Source organism: Cygnus atratus, chromosome 7 (assembly GCF_013377495.2).
Source record: "Cygnus atratus isolate AKBS03 ecotype Queensland, Australia chromosome 7, CAtr_DNAZoo_HiC_assembly, whole genome shotgun sequence".
Classification (NCBI taxonomy): domain Eukaryota; kingdom Metazoa; phylum Chordata; class Aves; order Anseriformes; family Anatidae; genus Cygnus; species Cygnus atratus.
Window position 1 is genome coordinate 30,818,420 of NC_066368.1, and position 23,120 is coordinate 30,841,539.

Genomic DNA, 23,120 nt, shown 5'->3' on the forward strand with positions numbered 1-23,120 from the left:
AGTGTTGAAAGTAGTAGTTTGACAACCAGTATTATCATCATCGTAATGATTCCACTCTTTTTTCCTTTATGCTTTATTAAGGCTTTTTTTCTTTCCCATTTGTAGATTTGATTTATATTCTCATCATTGAGGCCTCTGTGGAGTTCTTCACCTTGACAGTAGTTCCTCCATATCCTATAGCTGCAGGTTTGGGGAAGTTAAGCACATCGTGTGTAAGACAATATTAATTTATCTCACTTTCACAGGAGTTGGTAAAAACAGAAAGTTCAGATGCTTATGGCACAGCTGGTGTGTGAGATTGTATGTAATGACCAGTTATAAAACCAGTGCTGTGTCTTGTGTTCTGTTTGTTTCTAAAGGACTGTGGCAGTCTCTGAGCAGGCTATAAATCTTACTTCCTGCTCTTTGACTTAGAGAGAAAAATCAATTATTAATAGGGTGTTATATATTGATAGTGTTATCTGAAAAGAGTTTATTTACTTACAACTAAAGCCAGGAGTGGAGGGGGAGCTTAGGTTAAACCTAGACTTCAGTTTCATTAGACAGATGTGTCTAGTTATTTTACTGCAGTATAAAATGGTAGTAAAAAGTCAAGTGTGCTTATGGGCTATTTCTGTGGTGCAAATGCACTGGACTATTGAAGTGTGTGTAAGGATGGGGAGGTCATTGTTCATCCTTGAAAAATGAAGTAACTTGTGCACTAACTAGGAGGTGATCAGTGAAGGATAAAGGATCATGAAAGAAAGAAGGTTTTGTTGGTGGAGATGTGGAAGGATTACGTGACTTAAATGTGGTCATTGCCTTAACAGAAGTAACATGGAAAAAGGCAGGATGTGGTCGTTACATGAAAGTGATCTTGAATGACTGGGGAATAACTCCTTTCCTAGTATATTTAAAATAACCTGTTTGCACTAAGAAAAAGAAGTGATGTAATCTCATGAGTACTGATGGGAAAGATACTAATAATAAAACTATTAAACTGTAAGTTTAAATATTTTAATCTTACTCTGCTTTCTAGTCGTGCTTCTTGTGTGTTTAAGTGAATTTTGTGTGGAAAAAAAAATCTAACAGCATTGCTTTAGCACTTGACTAGAAGGAAATAGGGGACTATAACTGTTGAAGTATAAACATTACCTTCGAACTCTGTCATTGTCTACTTATTGAAAGATTACAGTGTTTGGATTTAGAAATGTCTTTGAAGCTATATTCGATGAAAGTACATTGTTCAAACTTATGAGGAGTAGTTTGTGTGACACATTGTTACTCTAGTTATTTAACCAAGCGAATCTACAATGCACTTAAACTTTAATGCAAATCAAGGTTAAACTCTCATTTTCATCTCAGCAAGCCTTGCAGAATACCCTGTTAGAATACTAACAGGGCCAGAGAGGCTCAGCTGCATTCATTTAGTCCTGGAAAATTCTCCCAAAGCCATCATGCTTTCTTACATACTTCACAATTAAAAGCTAAGCACGGGGGATAAAAGTAGAAAGTGAATGTAGCACAGAATTAATTCTAGATTTGTACTGTGGAAGCACTTTGTTACTATAGACATCTAATTTAATACCTCCAGTATTTGTGAAATAACTCTGTACGTGAGCATGGCATGCTTTGTGTATGAGCTTTTATCACTCTGCTGTTGAGAACTGCATAGAAGTTGGAAAGAATGAGGTTAGATAATGAATGTTGTAATTACAGAATGCTTGTTCTCAGGAGGATTTTGGTGTTTAACCCCCTGCCCTCCTTCCTGCTTGCGCCTGCTGAAGCTTTGTTAACCTCCTTGTATGTGTCAGGGCTGTCCTCGCAAGCCCCAGGAGTTGCTGGTGTGAGGGCTCCGTGCTCTTTTGCTGGAGGTCAGTGCCTCCGAGGCAGTATTGAGCATGTGCCAGCTCATCGCCACAGCTGTTCAGAGCCCAGCATATTAATTTAAACTGCCAGTGATTCTGGTTTAGGCTATGCTAGACTTACCACCGACAATGCTTGCTCACTTCTTGTGCCCTCACTGTGGAGGTGGTCACCTCCTCATGTTTTGTGGCTGGAACTTGTAACCTCTTAAAAATATCCCAATGTGAGTTTCCAGGGTGAGTGTTGAGGTTCAGGGCTGACAGAAGGGCTGCTAGCTGACTGATCGTGTAATTCAAGAGAATTATGAGAAGAGGTTAAAAGGGCGTGTTTCAGCAATTTAAAGTTAGAAGGGCAATGTAACTAACAGGGATAACAGACTTGAGAGTTACATGTCATTTGTGAAGTACATACCTAAAATTTTGTTTCTGTAGTAATATTTTTTAAAAATATATTTTTTTCGTCAGCCCCATCTGTGTTAGAGGAGTTTGAAGGAGCAGCAGCTACCACTTCTTTATTCAGCCTGTGCAATTATTAAAAGGCCTCTTTGGAAGACTGACAGAGACTGTGCTTTTGAGAATTACTGTGCTTTATTTCTACAGTGATTTGTGAGAGCAGCTATCCTGAAAAATTTCTGCTATCAGCAGGCTATGGTGCTTCCATGGGCATGGCAAGGATGTGAGGAAAATGAGGAGCAAGGCTTACCTTGCCAAGATGCATTTTGTATTAGCAAGTTGTGATGATGTTGAACTTAGTCTTGTCTTTTTGTGTTTGTATTAAGGAAATAATAGTAAAGAAAATTTTTTCTCTTTCCCATAGCAATGAGGAGTGAATTTGATGATTTAAAAAATGATGTGGCTTATTTATGAAGTAGCATTTGCTATGTTTATCTTGTTCACAAAATGATGTGTGAGTTAATTTGGACATCAATTACCTCTTAAGGGTAGCTTAACAAAAAAGTATTTGTGTTGACAGTTTATAGTTTATATTTTATATATTTATATATATATTTATTTATATTTATATAGATAGTTTATATTTTGTGTTGACAGTTTGAGGCAAGCAGTCTGCTTCTCCTGAAATTCTCTTTTGTTGACCTTTTTCTAATGTTGGTCGCATGTCATTAGCATTACAAGGGACACCATGGTGTCTTGGTCAGATACCAGAGAAGTATTTGCAGTTTCAGGTAGGCAGCAGAGATTCCTGTGTTGAAGATGTCACTACCAGCAGTTGGGGGGGTTGATCAATAATGCTTTCTGTCTGCTCCCTCCTGTTCTCAACTTGAAACTCCACTTTCAGGAGTAAATGAAAGGAAGGGGGCTCCATTCTGCTGCTTCCTCCTAGAAATTATTTGCTACTCGCTCTGTTTGGGGAAGTATGTCCTTTAAAATAAGAAGTAAAATTGTAGCAGTTGATTTCACACACTTGAGCGTGAAGAGCAAAGGCTCTGTGAGCAGCATTGCCAAGTTGACTCTGGTGACCTTGCTAATTACTACTCTGTGCAGCCGGGTATTTCTGAGCCTTGTCAGCAACGGTTATTGAGCACTTTATTTCATGCTTAGTTCTGGGAAGTCTTGACTAGGAAAAGACGATTGATGGAGACAATCTGAGAAGGGAGGGGAAAAAAAAAGTAGAAACCCCAAACCGTGTTGTTGGGAAGGTCTTCTGGAGGGGAGCAGGCTGGCCGCCGAGGGGAAGCCAGTTCCGCCATGCTAATCCCCGCTGCGGAGGGGCAGGGGGCAGCCATGCGGACAATGGCGCTGGAGCCAAGAAGTCTGCGCGCAGCCTCGTCGGGCGCCCGCGGCTGCACGGGGAGGGCCGGCCGGGGGCTGCGTTGCTCGCTGCAGCTGGCCGCAGGCCCACAGAAAGCCCACTGCCTGGGGAAGGCATCAGGGGAGGGGACGGGGGCAGCGGGAGAGGGCTCCTAGTCAGTTTTTCAGTATTTAATGGGGAGGTGGGAGAGGGTTCGACCCATCGCAGATGCGTTGCTCTCGTTTTCTTCTTCGCACCAAATCTGACATTAGAGCAGTGCTTTTCGTGCGGTAACTGTGCTGCAGCCAGGCCACATTGCGTGTTGTGGCTCGGCTCCACTGCAGACAGTTACAGGCCTGGCCGTGGGCTGGCTGCAGTCACCAGGAAAAGGCTCCACAAAACAAAAAATGGGTGCCACAACCGCCAACCAAAATCCAGGTGCTGGAGAACTCGCCCCATACCAGGGGATTTGCGTGATCATCCTTGCTGGGACACCCGAGGTGGCCAGGAGGCTCCTTCTCCGCGCTGGGCCAAGGCCGGCAGTGTAACAGCAACGGGCTAACACCATGCAACCCAAGTGTAATAAAGTTTGCCCTGTCAGTTTTCTGGTTTGGGGATTTTTTGACACAGATTAATGAACAATTGATCTTAAATTAAGAAAAAAAAAAAACACACTGTAAGGCTGTTAAAACATTCATTAGTCATCTTTGTAATGCTGAAAGGTATGTTACGTGTTGAAAACCTTCTGATAAAAGCATTTGTATTTCTGAAGGTACTGGCCCTGACTTCAGGTCCGTGTGTTCATTTTTAAATGGGAGTAAATGTAGAGTAAGGATGTTCCCTTCCTCAGCCTACGTGTCTTGTTTGTATTCAATACTTGTTTGTATTAAATACTCATAGCTCAGAACCAAAGTACGTTCTAGGTCTCATAGGCAGTATAGTACGACCACATAATACTTTCAACAGTGATGTGAAATTTGTAACAATTTTAATGGCTTTTTTCTCCAACTTGCATTGATTGGCGTTGACAGTAAGGAACTAGCAAAATCGATAAACAGATACTAAAAACCAGTTAAGGGTGATAGCTCCTAGTAGAATAGCAGAAATTGATGCTTTCTGTGGTAGGAAGGAGCCTGGGTGTCCACTTGCCGCTTCTCTTAAGTGCAGAAGCTCCCAGCCAGCTAATCGCAAAAGTGGTGCAGTTGAAAGAGGGAAACTGGGTCAAGATGAATAAAAACTATGTAGTGAGATCCTGTTTAAATATGCTCAAATAACAGAATGCGTCATGTTTATAACACACAAGGATATGTCTGAATACCTGATGGCACTGGGAAAGTAAGTTTAGTGAATTTCATTACTGTTAATTTAATGGCAGAAACTTTGTAGCAGTTAATTGGAATTCCAGAATAACAGAAAGATGGGCATTCAGGAGTCCATTGAGTGGCGTCCCCAATTACCTAATTGTGCTGGGCATGGTAAAAAGCAGCTATGCTTTAATTTCTTCATGGTTAACAACTTTGTTTGTGAAACGGACAGATATATCATAATTTAGTAGTTTGCTTTCTAAAGTCTGCAGTAATACACACATTCGTTACTTGCAAGCAATGTGAAATCTTCCTTTTGTAAGATTTCTGTTAGATTCCTGGGTGGATTTTGGTGACTTTTCTTCCAGCTGCTCACAAATAAGTCCTTTCTTAAGAATGTTAACACTGCTGCAGAAGGTAATTGTTAGGGTTTATGGTTTTTTAATGAACAAATCCACCATTGCAGTAGGTGCATTATAAAGATGTTTATAAACATCCTCTGCATAGAACTGATATATATTCTTCATTTCAGTCTCAAGGAGTGTATAATGCACACACACTTCATTTAATATTTCAAATTTTGTAGCAGATTGTGAAGGGAGAAAGAACGTGGAGATAATTCAAACAATCTTTTTAGCTTTTAAATTTTGCAGTCACTAATATTTTTAGATTAATATAATCTGCAGTTCAGTGGAATTATTTTTGTGTACTTGCACAGATCAGCGCCTAAACAAATAGGGCCTTCTTTGGAGTAGTTTTTGTTGGTGCCATGCAGGCAACTGGCTTTCATTTTTTTTCTCCGTTGACTCTGATTTCTTAATAGATTTTAGCAGTTTTACCTGCATTTTTAAGGTATCATATTTGAAAAACACTTTAATATAACTAGTTCTGTACTAGCTATGTTTAAGTTTCACATTTTAAAATAGTTTGTGTAGGCATGCCTTGCAATAAAATAATAGAGATTTGTTTTAAAAGTCTGAGGAAAATAGGCCTGTATGAGTATTTGACAGAATTATGCCAGTACAGAACCTGAAACTTACATTTAAACTTCCTGTTTTTGTGGAATTGACTAAAGTTAACTACAGCTCTTTTTATATTATAAATATGAACATAGAGTTGGAAGGACTCTCAGATCAGTCTGTTCATTTCCTATCACCTGCAGCTAGATCAGATGGTGGCCTTTATAACCTACAGACAAATTAAGTTTTTGGACTCTATTTAACGGTCTTCCCTAAAACCTAACCAGGGTTTCAAAATTGTCTTCGAATTTCTGATCTAAACAGACTTTAATGGCTAATCCATACCTAGTCGTTGTTGAGCCAGTAGTTTTCTTCAGATTGAATGCTTGCCCATCTTTCCATGTGTTTATTCATATGTTGTATTTCCAAAGTGTAACCATTTCCTTTCCAACTTCCACTTTATTAATCTTTTTTTTCCTCCATTCATAGGGTTTTCCTGTTCTCCAGATAATATTATCAGTCCTTCTAGGCATATGCTGAATTTATCAGTTGTATTATCTCTTGTACAGTGCTCTTCATGCTTTACTGTTTCCTCTGGAAAATTTTCCTGCGAGGTCTTAGAGTCATGTTTGCCTCCTTCCTAGCCACATCTCACCAGTGTCCCTGACATGAGGTATTCAGTTAGTGTACTCGAGTCCTTGGTTATAGCTATTTCCTGTGCATCAGTTCCTAGGCTACACAGAGAAGAAATTCTTCCTAATATGTTTAACTTTGCCACTGTCGTGCCATTGTATTTCATTCCAGTCCCAATACTTCGATTGTTCATGTGATCCAAATCCTGTGTAGAAACAACACTCAACTGAATCGACAATTCATGTTAGCCAATGTGGCTTATCAACATCCTACTCCTTGTGCTCATTTCTCTAATGAAAGTTGATAAATAAGCTTGAATCTAGGTCTTTGAATGTTGTGTGAACTGCAGTTGTAATCTCTTTTCTCAGACCTACTTATTGTCTGCTCCGTAGTGAATTCTTTACTGTTATTTTTTTCATGCAAATCAATAATTATAGCACCATATCAGGTTTTCTAAAGCTCTAATAGTTGTAATAGAAAAGTTGCTGTTGCATACTGGCTTAGACTGACAATCCAGTTTCTCCAGCATTCTGTTCAACCTCAAAGTTGTACGTATGATTGAGGCAGCATGTTTATAATTACCTAAACCACATCTTGCCCCCATTACACATAGGGGCTACATTTAATATTTTCCAGTTTTGCTTTGCCAAATAGATTTACTTGGTACTGCTGCAAATGTTTTGAAACATATCCTGTGTGTTGAAATGGACTTAATGTTCTTATTCTTGGGAAGTTAGAGATTGACAATTCTTCTGATACATTCCCTTTTTACAAGATAAATTCCCTTTTTACAATACTGTCTTTGTTGCTATGTTCAGCACTATCATTCTTTATTAAAATCTGGGATAGTGCGGCTCATTTGGTTTGGGGATCATGCTGTTAAAAAATATTACAGAGCCACATCTAAAGAACAATTACAACTAGATTCCCTACTTCTAAAATCATTTCAGACCATACAACAAATCTTGTGCACATTTGCTTCATATTTTTGGAGTCATACAGAGCGTAGGGCTAGATGCCGATGCTGGTTCATAAATTCACAGCTGAGTTCCAATTTCAAAAAAAAAAAAAGTTACAATAACAAAAGCGTTACCGTCAATAAAATATTTCTAAGAAAGATAATAAATTACACTGTAGACAAATTGGGCTTTATGATTTAGGAATAAATTACTTTCTGAAAGATTATAGCTGAATACTTCTTCATGGTTATAACAGAAAAATAGACATTGAGGACTTTGAAATCAACTGATTGGCTTGTAGTTTTGAAGTTCTTCAGCATTACTGTGTTGGCAGACCAATGTTCCAGCAGTTAATTGGTGCTTTAACACATTTGAAGTGCTCATTTATTTGTGTCATTCTAGACTATTAATACCAGGCAGTTTTGGGAGAAATTCCAGCTATTGCTTACCTTAGTATGCTACAGCATGGCTGCAGTCTTTCTGGATTCCCATCAACAACGAACAACATGGAAGAGATGCAACTGTGGCCCCTTCAGTTCTATCAAATGTACTTTTTGTTGTTTTGTCTTGTTTTAACGAAAGATATTCTCAGACAAAGGTCATAACAACCACTCTTTGGGGTATGGTGTTTGCTGGAACACCTAGTCTGTTTTAAAATGGTCTGTTTTTTCAATCTGTCGGAACTATATAGGTGTATCAGAGTGCCAGGTAATGTTAAGAACTAAATATTTTCAGTTTCCTCTCCTGAGAAGGAACAGCATAGGCTGTTGAACTAATTGTCATAGCTTAGCTCAGAAGCTGAAGTCATAAAAAGGAAGAGCAGCTCGAAAGATGAATAAGAAGCACCTCAAATCTTGTGTGATAGCTGTGGCAGAGGAGCTCTGTTGAATGTTAATGTGGTGACTGAATAAACTGCCTCAGTCTGCCCATGTCAGGTTTTTGACGTTTGTTGCTTCTGAAGTGTGGGCAATAGAACAGGACATGTTCATGTATTTTGTGTTGTGGCACTTCATTCTAAATCTGTTGTATTTTTTGTTTGGTCAGTTTTTAAATCTGTGGCTTAAGCTTCCCTGCCACACCATAAGACATGGTCACTGCAGCTGTGAGTACAGCAATATTCATAGCACCCATCAACCAAGGCCTTGAACCAGCTGCAGGGCTTTCCTGGCTAACAGCAAACCTGATGCTTGAATGCTTGACACTATAGAAAGATAAGTCAAGTAACAACGTGAAGGCATCACGTATGCATTTCAGGGGAACAGAAGGGAATCGCAGTCCTGCTGGGTTTTAGTTTCCATTTTTTGACGTATCTTTTAGGTGGTGATAAGCATTCTAAAACTAGAGTGATTTAAAAATGGAGAATTAAAATTTGTTCCTGTTGTCATTTTATTACATACACTTTCATGTATATATTTATACATATTTGTCTTCTGAAAAGTGAAATATTAGTGAAAGGAGGATCCAGGTACAAAATATGGGTTCTAAACTGAGGGCATTACGTCCTACAATGTTGGACAAAATTTTTTGAGAACTATCTTAGATTGTCTCTCAGAAACAAAAATCACCAGGAAATTGGAAGTGAATTGCCTTAAAATGGTCTTTTTTCCATTTTTTCCTGATGTTATGATAGTGTACTGTGTTGCGCAGTATGTAAGCTTTTCTGAAAGCTTCAAACACTCCTCCTCTTGAAATGTGGAAGACAGTGAGAATAGGTGCTACTTGCAGAAACTTGCGTGAAGAAGTGCAGAAATGATTTTTAAATGCACTTTAATCAGATTATTAGAGGGTTTTTTCCTTGATGGACTGCAAAAATGGTGTAAATTAAAGTTTTGCTTAACTACACACAAGGTGTTGGCCACTCATATCATCCACGTGTTTTATTGAGGATTGAAGTTCATCACAATTGAAACAAGAACTAAAGCAATAATATATAGTTTTATGTTGCTGTCCTGACATTTTTGTAATTAGAAGGACATTCCCTTTCAGCTGTCGGAATCGGTTATATTTCTTTTGATTGTGAAATGCTAAAGAGAGAATAGTTTTGTTACCACATTGCTTTCATTTGTGCCTGGAGGGGAAGTTTATTTTGAAGCTAGGAGTGTTTGAGGATGTTTGCAAGGCATATTGTTGTAAATACGGCGCGACCGTAGGACAGACAACCTGCCTTCCCTCACGGCAAACACCACTGCTGCGGTTGTGTCCAGGCGCAGCGCGGCAGCTCGGAGGCAGCTTGTCCGAAGCAGGCCCCGCGGCTGCCAGCGCCCGAGCGCTTTGTTGCTTCATTAGGGAGAAGTCAGAGATGTGTGAAAAGTAGGGCACGGGTCGGAGGCTGCGTGCCCCTTCCCAGCCGGAATTGAAGTGACAGACACCTCCCGGCTCTGCCGCTAATTTCCCTCCATGGCAAATGCCTCTGAAGCACTAATTAAAATGAAAAGTTCTCGGGTCTTACCAGCAGACAGATTGAGTTATTTATGGTGGAAGCGGCCACCAGCAGTAATTGCAGCACATCCTTGCACAAATGCAAGGGTTTGCATTCATGAGCAGCGCCAGGCTGACAGGGGTCAGGGGGTCAGGCCCACTGAAACAAGAGGCTGGAGAGAAGCAGAATCGGGGTTCTCCTCCTCCTCCTCCTCCTCCTGCAAAATCGCTTTTGTTTCTCTTAACTGTTTAGGTGTGTGAGCCGCTCTGTAGTCCTTTGAGGCCTAATTACGCTTCCTTTGTTAATCACTGTAAAAAGTTTATTAAGCAGAACGTGACCACAAATATGCACTGAACTGATGAGTAATATTTGACCACTGTGGTCCGAAGAAGTTATTTTTTTCAATTTGACTGTCTTATCTGTGTGCTTGTCCACCGAATGAGAACAGCTCTGTTTAATTTCAGAGCAAATGATGTGCGCGTATGATAGCGTAATTTTTTGGGAGGGGGGTTGTGTACATGAAACTTGGGAATCCGGAAAGATATCAGGATTTTGAATTGGAGTTAACATATTATTAACAAATTTTCATTGATGCTGTGGATTGGACTAACTTTGTCTTCTCCAGCAAACACTGTATAACATGCTAGTTCCCAAGAAGAGGGATTAGAATACAATTGATACTAAATGAAATTTATTTTTTTTATTATTCGATGTTAAATGTTATTAGGTTTGTTTGTTTTTTGTCTTCTGAAATAGTACAAAATCTTTGAAAGTAATGTTGAAAGTAAATTAGTTAACTAAACTAAGTATTTTAGTACAAATTTGGTTTTCATCCAGCTGAGAGGCTGGGTTTTTGTTGCTATGTTCTTTGCAAGCATTTTTCATCTGGTAACAAAATATGTTGTTCTTTTAGAAAATAGCCCTGCTGAATTCTTCTTTATGAAAAATAATGAATATAAACTTTAATTCATGTAAAGGAAACAGGTTTTTAAACGTGAACTTTTGCACATTAATCTATTAAATGTTACCTATGTTAGCTGTGTAAGAGTCTAAAGTACATGGCTGTACCTAGTGAGTTAACAAATCTGTTTGATCTGAACATTTAAAAAAAAATGCTGTGGATCTGGTTGTTACCAAGTATATTTCAGGGTAAAAACAACTAATGTTTTAAATTATTAATCTTAATAAATATATGCCTTTTTAATTATTTGAGCAACCTAGTTATGCTCAGTGCAATGAAGAATCGTGAGTTGGTTTTTTTCTATTTCCAGAAATGCAAATAATGACTTAAGATTTTGCTTTACTGTGTCTTTCAGGAAACAGAGTTTGAAAAGTTGCAAAATCATCTTTGCAGTCAAGCACCAAATCTTGTATTAGGCTTCACCGGACGGACTAAGCTCAACGTTTGTCAAGCAGAAGGGCCACTGCCTTGCACAGGAAGGATTAAGAGTGAACAATGACTCGACTAAGAGTTTATGAGCGATTGCTTGGAGCCTACCTGCTTATCATTTTACATGTTCAAGGTAGATGTCTGCTAGCTGCAATAAGTGTATTTTTAATCTGTAACTGAAGAATATGTGTATTCCAGTGGCTTTTTTGTTGTTTCTTTTTGTGGTTTTTTGTTGGTTGGTTGGTTGGTTGTGTTTTTTTTGTTAGTTTGTTTTAACCCTGTTTAAATACCAGGACCATTCTTTCCCAGTCAGGTGGCTTGTCTGCTTGACATGCCATGCAGAAGCTTGACAAAAACAAGGAGCGTTATAGTATAGTGGTCATATGTTATTGTAGGGTAGATCATGGAATAAGTCTAGTTTAGCAAATGCTTGAATAGTTACCAGAAATACATAGTACTCTCTGGAGCAACTTACGTGAGCAGCAGAGTTGAGGAAATTCTGTGGTGTGTCCTTCTGAATTGCAATTTCCTGTAACTGTCTGAGTCTTTTATACTTGACCCACTGAAGAAATTGCAGTGTGGAATTCCCTATGCCTTCTAACATTCCCAGCACCCTAGATAGTGTGGCATTAAGTAATCTAAATAAATTGCTTGTCCTCACTCAATTGGATGAGGTGGGACTACATAGTGGTCATAAGAGCCTGGTTTTAAGTTTGTGAAAATACTCATTTGTGAGTCTGTTGATCATCACTTAACAAAAAAAATCTGGACATACAGTTGTCATTAGGTCTTCTGTTCTTTTCTCAAATTGGGTTAAATTAAAATGTGTTTGGAGTAGACAGACCAAAGTAGCTGTCACCTCATTCTGACTCTATATGGAATTGAAGCTTAAGTGTAAAGGTAGCTTAAGTAGCTTAAAGGAAGCTTAAGTATAAAAGTAGTGCTGTATGGAGAAAAAAATAAACTGGCTGTACTTTGTTCTGATGGGTGCAAAGAGAATATTTATTAATATTAACAACCTATTAGTGGTTGTTAGGATGGTGTCAGTGAATCCATTTTATTAACCTGTATCTGGGAACTGCTGCAGCTGCTAACCTAGGTGGGGAGAAGCACTTCCACAGATTACCAGACTTTATCATTTATATTTACTGCTTGATATTGCAAATTAACAATGGAAATCTTGTGTTCTACCCATGTTGATCCTAGCTTTTCCTGGGGGTGCAGTTGGACAAGACTGACATGAAAGATTCTTACCTGGAATTGACTGTGAGAGAGCTGGTCAGCTACACAGAGAATAAATGATGAGCGCTTCTGTGCAAGGCAGATTATCTGTCAGCTTGTTCTGGTATCATCCCACTCACGTTCACAGCTAAACTTCTGTGGAACACAAGTCCTCTCTCTGGATCTGTGCAGAACTGCAGTTTGTTAAAGATATTTAAAGCTGCATTTCTTTTTGGCTGTGTATGCACACGTTTCAGGACTGGGGAAGAGCATGGGTATTGATTTGAAGCTTTGTGATCGTAGCAAAGATTTCAAGGTTGAAGGCAGCAATACAAATAAACATGAATCTCAGAGTCTTGGCTACATTAGGTTGGGAGAGGGAAATCCTCAATACCGGTCCCTCATCCCATCGTGAATGTGCAATCTTTAGTTAGCAAGAAATAGCTCAATCTATTTAGATAGAAATAGCAGAGTTTAAGTATAGTTAAAGTTTGGATTTACAGATATTTAGAGATAGCTCTGAGGTGATTATATTGGTAACGAGAACAAATCACAATAAATGAAATTTGGGTGAAAAATTTGGGTGGGGAAACGCACAGTGAATGTGAACAAGCATAGAACAGGCTGCCTGAGAACTTGTCACACGTGTCCTTAGAGCTGTCCAAAACTCGATTGGAATGACTCTGAGCAACCTGGTCTAACTTCCAAGCTGGTCCTTCTTTGACCGGGGGTGTGGTACCAGGTGCATTCTGGAGATCTCTTCCATGCTAGGTTATTTTCAGACTTGGCAATTTGCAATAGAGCTTGTTTAATCAGTTTTGCTACTTCTTGCAGGAGATATCAGCTTCTCCCAATGAAGAAGTTGGAAATCTGTTTTGTTCTTTGTACTGAAATTGTTACCTGTTAGCATAGTCAATACTCAGTATTTTACTCAAGGTGGGAGCAACTGAAGGAGCAAAATTGTTCCTCTCTAATCTCCCAAATAGAAATAAGATAAATATGTAGGTCTTACAGTGACTTAAAATTAAACTAGATTAATTCTTAATTTTAACAATGGTTCAATGCATACCTTCTAATGTATATTACAGTAATAAATTTCACTAAATTAAGTTGAAATACACTGGAAAACATAAATAAAATTTCAGCTTCTAAAGAAGGAATTACTCTTAAGAATATCTCTGACTTTCAAATCAATACTGAGCAAGTTCTGAAAGTCCTGGGAAAGTTGAGCTAGCTGAAATGTTGTTTCTTTGATGCAACTTGCCTAAGGGCTTGTCTTCAAACACATGAAATATGTTTGGTTTCTAGGGGTGGCAAGAAAAAGTTGTCTCTCTGCTTTTTGTTGCATTCTTGGAGGAGTTGTGTTTGGGGGTGTGTGTGAAAGTTGATAGTTATCAAGTATTTGAAATTTTCATAGGAAAGAGGAAATCTAATGTGAAAAGAACAGTCTCGACAGGGAAGATACTTGCAAGGTGTTACAAAAATGCATCAGTGTGCATATAGAAACCAGCAGAGGTGGAGAACACACAATAGGAGGAATTGAAGAGAATCTGTGTAATTTACAGAAAGAGGAGAGAAGACGGGAGACAAGGAAACATTGAGCAAGTGTGCTTTCAGGGACTGGTACCAAGGTTTGCTCGCTCAGTTGTATTGGAGGCTGCTTCAGAACAGTGGGAGCTTCAGGGCTTACCGAGACCTGAGAGAAGGATAGATAACAAATGTCTGTGTACGTGCAAGTATATGTACACACATTCCTTAATAGGTAACTTCTAAAAAACAAGTGGTTGCATGTGTTGATTGATGTGAAAATATTCTTCCGACAAGAGCAGAAAGCAGGCAAGTCCATGAAATTACTGGGGAGCAGCTGCTGTTTGGCTGTTGGTACTAAGGAGCAGGGGAACACAGCAGTCACCTTTTGGACTGGGTCCTCTTTTCAGCTTATGGGACGCTGCCCTGGTTTCTGTGAGTAGAGAAATGAACAAAAATGAGTCTGGATAGCAGATAACTAAGTTGAGTAACAGCTGTTAAAAAACAAAATGCAAAAAACATTGTTGTATTTCCTTTCTCGTTGTGGAAGGCCTTTGCAATATCTTGAGGCCTGTGAGTTGTTCTGCACTCACTACTGCTTCACATAGTCACCCACCTACTTCTGCTCATCTAAGGCAAGAGTTTGTCAGCTTCAATGGCAATTAAGTACCATGGTAAATATGCTTTTGTCTTATCACTAGTGCAGGTTTTCAGTTCAGAGGACCAGTTTTACTTCAGAGCAGCATTCTTTGTTTTTACAGTGCACTGATGAGCAGAGCTAATCAATATGTGTAATGGAGTGGTCAAGTAGCTTCAAATATAATTAAACGTGTTCTCCTACGTTTTGCACTTTGATACAGTATCCTGACAGTACGATGTAATATTACATACGTGGATCATCACGTTCTTGTGTGTCCTTCAGACATGCTGCAGGAGACCAGTATTTTAATCCTTTTAAATTAGTTACAAAGAAGTATTAATTGCATTCAATATGCATGAAGAAGTTTATTGGAAGTTAAATTTTAAAGTAGTGTTAATATTAAATATTGAAAGACTTGTTAAAGTTGGTATTGTCCATTAGTGAGCTGAAAATAAATCTGTTGAGGCTTGTTTCAGAATTGTACCTCCTTTTATGTAAAGATTTGATACAGAAAATCAGTTTACTTTTATGCACTTCTTGAATTTCAGGTGGAATAGTTTATATGTTTAAGTTCAGTAATCTGAAGAAAATATTCTAAAATCTGCAAAAGGTATTTAGACTTTTCAGAAGCTGATTTATTGCTGAAAAATATCGTACTTCTGTTTACCAATGGTTTCCCCAACTAATGGCCACATCTATCTTTAAAACATTTGCAATAAACTTGTTAAATTATTATAAATGAAAACTTGTCAATTATTGTTAAATATTTGGCTGATTAAGTTACTTTAATGGATTACAAAGAGATTATATATTTCCATATTGTAATCTGAATGATAGTTATGAGTAACTTTATTTTTTAAAAATACATTTAATGTAAATTAAAATGCAGTATATATTTTTTAAAGTAAATTATAAATAAAATCTTGCTTATGTCTTTTGTATTTAAAGCGCAAGAGCAGCAAACATTCTTCAGAAATGACATTTCAGGGAAGTGAGACCAGAGGCTTGCATTTGCTGGGCCACCTCTCAGTGATGAGCACCATGGTGTAACTCCTGGGGTAGCTGGAGGGTGGCAGTGAAAGGTTTTAAACAAGTAGGGTGGGAACTTGCTGTGACTTTTGGTCTTTTTTTTTTTTTTTTTTTTTTTTTTCCCCTAGGGACCAGTTCTGCTAGATGGAGCTACCTCTAACGTGCCTGGTCTTTAGAGATCACAGGCTTGATATATTCAAAAAAAAAAAAAAAAAAAAAAGCATATGTGAATGATTAGGGTAAAAATGCCAGATACAGAGCTAACAGAAGTACTGAAGATGTTTTCTTTGTACCTATAAACCTCATTTTTGTGTTGTTTTTCTTTATTAGTGTTTTTTAATGGAAAGCACTGATATTTTCTTCAAGCTGTATCAGTTGTACTAAGATTTAATTCATATAGCAGTACATGTTAAATCATTGTGAAAGCTTGTTATAGGCAGAAAAGTGATAAGTCCTTGTAGTAGATGATTTGCAGCATCTGCATTGTGAAGCAAGAAAAAGTAATTTAAAACTACCACATAAAAAAAGTTCAAGCTATCTCTTTTTTATAAGCCAGGCCTTCCTAACATAACAAAATGTTTAGAGTAGTGTAGTTCTTCAAGGATAAATCCCATTTAAGGATAATTTATTTTGGAATCAAAATGTTTTTATTTATGTCTCTATTAATTTTGTTAAACAAATCAGGGGAAAACTATACCATTATGAATTCAGAAAGCTGTTGAAGAACTTGACTGCTGTAGGCTATTAGTTTTAGCCTTACAAGTTTATTTGTGGAGATAGAGGTGATATAGTTGAATAAGAAATTATAGGCATAATTTTGGCTTTTGTATTGCTGTCTCTTGCTTTTTGCCCTCTGTGTTTCTTAACTGTTTTTTGTGTTAAACCTTGTCTTAGATCAGAAGACTTGGTCAAATGACATATGCATCCTGGCATTGAGAGCAGCTCAGTTCACAGTGGCTAATAGCAATTCACTGTCTTCTTCAATACCTTTTTAGGATTATCCATATTCATATTAGTGTTTGAAGCTTTCAATTACATTTCTAGCCTAGTGCGGTTTTTCATATATACTGTACTTCCTTAACATACGCTTGCAGTCTAATGTTTTTCTAAGATTGGAATAAGAAGTTCTTTGGATAATTGATGTTTTTGATCAACGGCTGAGTATGATACATTGGCAGGTTTTATTTAAAAACAAACTGGTTTTATTTAAAAAAAAAAAAAAGTTTACTGCTGAAGTCATTTTAACATCTTCCTGTCAGCAGCAGTTGTTCACACTTTTCTTCTAGAAATCTGTTAGAAGAAATGCAGTGCACGTGAGACAATGTTGTGATGGTCTGGAGCAAGTGACACCGAAGTTCCATCAGCTTCTCTTTCTCTGGCACTGTGGTTGCACAAAAAGAGAATGCTCCAACTCACACTGATATTTGAGTGTTGTAAGTTTTAGAAATGGGATAAAATATCTACTATAGAGGAATTCCTATTTTAAATGATATATGATGGAATTATTCTCAAGGGTGGACAAACAGGCTGAAATTGGTCCACAGTCGTGATCAAGTTCTCCAATGTGTGACTGTTCATTTGCTGCTAATGTATATTGCTTAGCTCCACCAGGCTTTTGCAATTTACGGGCAAAGGGTAGAAAATAATGCAGAAAGGAGCTTTGCTGTGCCTGAAATGTGGTTACTTTTTTTGAAGTGTTGTGTATTAACTTGTAAGTTAGAGTCCCTTAGTTTTGTAAGGTTTGTGTGTTTCTTAGCTCATCCATGGGACTGACAGCTGCACGTGTAGTAGAAAAGAAGCCATTAACTGTATTGTCAAGTAGCTTCACAAGACCTCTAAAATGTAATCCTCTATCTCTGTCTTCTGCTACCCAGAGGAAGATAAAGCAGAGTGAATGTTTGACAGGCAGAGCTTTCAAGTGTGGCAATAACAAAGAGTGCTGGCACAACAGTGCCGCATGATTCCTGAAACAAAATATTATTTATTATATACTTCATTCACTCTTGCTTGTTTACTCAGTATCTATTAACCAGGAAAAAAAGGCAATGAAACATCTTTGTGCCCCCATTTGGGTCTTGGTCTGCCCCTTTCACGTCTCAGGTGAATGGGAGCCAACTTACTATCCCTGCTCATCTCCTCAGACCTACCATCTTGAAGATGGGCACTAACCACACTTCAAATGCTGAGGTTGAATTGTAGTATCACAGTGAAGGATATAGTGGGGAGTAAAAACTAGCTGTGGGCTATTAACTTTCTTGTGAAGTAATCCCAAACAGTCTCAATATTTTCCTTGCTCTTCCTTCCCTTGATACTCAATGAATTGTCTTTCCTGTTTAATACGAGTTCTCTTTGTCCTCTTAGAAAGTAAAAAGGTGAGAGTGAAGTGATGTTTTGTCTTTTGCTTTGTGCAATTCAAATATTGCCTGTAAGACAAAAGCAGGCTACCATGGAGTATTGTTTCTCTTTCCCATTCAAAGATAATGAAGTTGTATTTTTGCTTTGAATAGAAATCTTTGCCTGTATAAACTGTACAAAATACAAAGATATTATATGAAAATACTGTTATCTAGCATGGATTTCCTGGGGTATTTATTTTTCATAAAACTTGCTATAAAATCCATCCTAAAAAAATTAAGAGGAAAAAATAATTTCATCTTAACATGTACTGTTAAAGGGTGGTATACATGTAGTCATGCTTCAGTGTTAGTTTAAGAAGAATAATATTGCTTTAAAAATGCCAGACAGGTCATAAAATAAAAATGTTAGATGGTACCTTTGCACTGGCAGTGAATAATAAAAGTTGTGCTTTACAGATTTTTCTGTTGCCAACTCTGGAGAATGATTTAGGTTATGTTAGCCTGGATGTTTTGCAAACTGCGGTTTAGTATTTTGCTCTTTCTCTTCTGAGCTAGGAGAAGCCATGCATTAAGGGTTCCTTGATGCTTTTTTCTAACAAATTGAGAAAACGCATTTCATGTTCAGGGTAGGAAGATGAATGAGCAACTTTGAGATGTAGATCGTAAAGTATTCGGGGTGGAATGTCCCTGAAGTTAGTTTTTTTTTGTTTTGTTTTGTTTTTTGTTTTTTTACAATATTAACTATTTAGTTCCTAAATCAAGGAAAGATACTTTAGTAGTTCAGCAGAAGTAGAAGGAAAGATAATATTTGTACATAGGCAATGGCTTTTCCTTTAAGTAAATATTAAGTGGAATTACCTGTTCTCTGAGCAAGTAAGGAGCTCTTAAATGTGAAAACAATGTTGTATAATGTCTGCAGCACAGTATTAAAATGAGCTTTTCAGTTTTTGCTGGGAAGAAAACTGTAGACAGACATTGGAGGAGTTGCCATTTCATACATGAAAATTTTCTTTTTTTTTTTTTTTTTTTTAAGTGGAAATACCTATTGCACTGGTAAACTTGATGTGAAGTTAACAAGAAGGTCCGGTGTTAAAAACAACTTGCACATATTGGAGATATTTAACTCGGATAATACTGAAGTACTGTTTGAAAACTACATTTCAAATAAAACACGGCTTAGTGGTTTGAGCGTTTAGGTAAATTAGGATGTACTCTTAATTATATCTGAAGAAGACACAATGTACTTTCAGGGAAATGGCTGAATCAGGACAGTGCACTCAGTGTACTGTATTAGAAAATTAGAAGAAAAAAAATGATCGAATTTCACAAATACTGAATTGCACATTTGGCTGAATGACAGAGCAGATGTTAGAACAGACTCATGCAGAATGTGGTAGCTGTACAAGTTTTTAATCTTTTCTGCAAGTCTTTCAGACAAGGTGCAGCATTAGGGTAATGTTTTTATTACAGCTAGTGTTCAGTGGGTTTGACAAGAAGACACAAAAATCTGTTAAAGGAGACCATGAATGTCCTCCAAAATACCTTTTATTCTTAGATAAATTGAAAGTTGTCCTTGTAGCAAATCTTTTTGAGAGGTATTGAGGTACCTGCACTTGCTGAATTAATAACTGAATTCCTGAAAGCTTCCATCAGCCCCAGGTGGCTGTTCTTTTCTCTCCATGCTATGCATCCCACAGAGACTGACTATAAATTTTGTCAGTGCAGGTGACAGTCCGTTCGCTACTCTTCTGACTTTATTTGGCTCACACTTTGGGGACTTTAAGTACCAAGAATACTGTTAGGAAATGAATAGAAAGAGGTTTTCTGTCAGTGACATGTGCGATAAAACTGGAGGAAATGGATGAAGATAATCTCATCTCTCATAGTGGTAACAAAGCATCTTCCAAAGGAGGCAGTTAATGTTCCAATTTTTTTTTTTCTGGAAGTTCTTGCCTCAGAAGACAGATGGTATTTTTCTTATGAATGCCTACATTCAGAAAAGCACTTTAATAATATGAACTAGAATAAATGATGCTCAAGTCTACTAATGTTGAGAAATTGAAGGCTACATGGAACATTATTTAGCCCTATTTTTATTCTCTGAAAGCTCATTTGTGTGGATGTTCATGTCATTTACTGAAATTTAATTTGCAAACAAGATTTACTTTAGCTCTGTTTTGAAGTACTAATGCATACAGAGATCAAAAAACCCAAGAGATTTTGGAGTTATTACTGCTCTTCTGTGAGACTGTGAATCCATAAAAAATGACTTCAGTTCAGAGAATTACAAAATTGCATATTAAGTATGTTCGGTCGTGCATAAAATTAGACTGTTGTGGTTATCCAGCGGCCAGCATTTTGATTTTCTGAGCGCAGGAATGAGAAGGGCTTTCTTCAGAAAATTGGTACCAGTCTTGTATCGCTACTTTTCTGCCCCATCTCAAAAAAAGGAAAAATATCCTTTCTGTTTATGTTGATTATGGCTGAAAGATCTACTACTAAGATAGAAAATATCTAGATAGTTCTAGAATAACATTATTAACGTGAATTTCTACTGTAATCTCAGGGGAGTTCTGATATCTTGCATAATTATTTGTTAATAAAATTATTCTGTTATGGTGGTGGTGTTTTTTTCCTCTGAAGTTCCTAACCAGTTATCAGAGATACAGAAATGTATTAAAAAAATAAATTATTTTTATTTTTTAAATGTCCAGGACAAAATCTAGACAGCATGCTGCATGGCACTGGAATGAAGACAAATCCTGACCAGAAGAAACAAGCAAATGGGGTAACACTTGCTCCAGAAGACACCTTACCGTTTCTTAAGTGTTACTGCTCAGGACATTGTCCAGATGATGCTATTAATAACACATGCATGTAAGTATTGAATACAGGGTAGAACAAGCTCTTGGAAGAGGCTTTTTGCTCATGAGAGCATGAAGTATCTCTGGTGTGCTGACTTAGGTTCTCTTCAGTGATTTGATTGTACTTGATTAGAAACTGACTAGTTCTGTGGAAAGCTGAGAGTTAAAATCCACAATCACCTGTATGTAAACAATACTGCTTTAACTGGATCTTAGAATCATTTGCAACCATCCTTTTTGCCCCCCACCAGCTGCTTTGAAGGACTAAGGTTTTAGTGACCTGTATGTAGCATTTTGTAACTGGGTGAGTATTAAATGACCCAAATCTAAACCTTCTGATACGACCGCATGCTTGTTTATATTTCTAATATATCTTCACATAGGACTCAGAAGATAATGTTATTTTTTTTACATAGCCATTTACTGAGAATTGTTCTTGTTATGTGTATGTTAGTTGTAGAGGTGAGTGAGGGAAAGACAGGGAGGGAGTCTCTGAACATAGGACATCTGGGTAGCTTTCAGCTTGGATAGGCATAGGTATCTTATGAATCTTTTGTACTGATTATCTGCCTCCTTAAGATGTTTTTACTTTTATGTCTTGAAATGTCCCTTTTTCCCTTTCCTTTTTTCTTCATTCACCATGTTCCATGTTTAAGGCCCCTCTCTTTTCTTCCTTAAGAATTAACCCAAAGGTATGTAATAGAAAGCATGTCGCATTCTAATGTAATTTGACTCTACTTGAAACCATATTAAGTATCTTAAACTGTCGTTTGGCATATAGTTTTTGTGGAACCCAAGGAGCTGGAACAAACACTGGTGACATGTTTTGAAATGCAAATACAGGCAGTATTTTACAAACATAACTCTACACCTAGAAAATTCTCAGATATTATCCAGTATTTTGTCTTAAAATTCCTTTTGATATTTATTTTTTGCCTTTTATCGCCCTCTAGTGTATAAAGTCGGGGTAGACCTTATTTCTTTTGCCTCTGAAGTGGCTAATGGCAATATGAATGATTATTCTGAAATAAGCTGTTAGAGAATTAGTAACGCTTATGCAGTGAACATATGCAGGGTACTTTATGGAATTACATTTCTCAAATCAGAGTGTCTTTAATTAAACAATCTTTTTGGGAAACAAAAGTATTTGGGGTTTTGTGTTCTTTAATGTCTGTGTTGAGGGAGTGAATGAATTTTGACCTAATAAAATCTTCATTTTATTTTATAAGTATGGAAAGCACGGTCTTTTGGGAATTGGTTTGGGATTCCTTAAAAATATCGTTGAGGTTTTCATCTATTATTGAAATCAAAAACGTGCCTTTTTTATTAACAAATTTTATTTGTGGCTGTCAGCATCAGAAAGTGACTGTGGGTGTTCTGTTCAGAGTTGTTTGTTGATTGCTTTCTGGTGTGGTTTTTTTTTTTTTTAATGCAGGTTTTTGTACCTTTTAAATAAAGATAGCCAATTTTCACATACTGGGACTTTCTTTTCCATCATTGCAGCTTATCGTTATCATTGTAGCTTCAAGAACAGACTCAAGGGAAATGTTGAGCTTTTTTGTTTGTTTGTTTTAACCTATACGATTGTAAATCGATAAGCTGATTTGGTCCCATCTCCACTCACACACCCACTTTAGTTGTTTCTGAACAAACTCTTTCGTGTAGTTGGTTACCAGCAATCTGGAAGTGATGGGGGTAGGGAGGGAGGGTAGTAAAGGCCAAAACTTAGTAGAAAACATCCTCGCAGTGTTTTATTTGAAAATAGGGCTTGGAATGTGTGTTTGATCTCAGACTGTATGGCAACCACTGTGTTACAAAAAAAATTTTTTTAGATACCACAGTTTCAGTATTTTTAATGAGTTCATGGTAATCTCTAATGCTGTATGTTAAACACCAAACAAGCTGGTAAAGCACAGTTGATCTGTTTATTCCAGAACTAATGGGCATTGCTTTGCTATTGTTGAGGAAGATGAACATGGGGAACCAACGCTTGCTTCTGGTTGCATGAAGTATGAAGGTTCAGACTTCCAGTGCAAGGTAAATGGGTAAAATGGGATGTCATTAAAATCCAAGATCTCCTTGGAGATAATGTAGGGAAACTTCATAAGCAATATATAAATCTCCATAGCTTGACTGCCATCATAGAGTTTTGCATGTTGTTCTTTGCTACTGAGGAGAATATGACTGGAGTGAATAGTCATGGGTGAGCAGTGATAGAAAAGAC

The 23,120-nt window shown here is 37.5% G+C and overlaps 1 protein-coding gene across 1 annotated transcript in view; it reads left to right on the top strand.

Moving 5' to 3' along the window:
* The window catches only part of BMPR1A (bone morphogenetic protein receptor type 1A), a 79,803-nt gene that overhangs the window by 47,389 nt on the left and 9,294 nt on the right, over positions 1-23,120 (top strand). The window contains exons 3-5 of the mRNA XM_035562285.2: positions 11,185-11,391; positions 20,747-20,909; positions 22,831-22,933. Coding sequence (XP_035418178.1) covers positions 11,325-11,391; positions 20,747-20,909; positions 22,831-22,933 — 333 coding nt within the window. The 5' untranslated portion in view covers positions 11,185-11,324. The remainder of the gene's footprint in view (positions 1-11,184; positions 11,392-20,746; positions 20,910-22,830; positions 22,934-23,120) is intronic.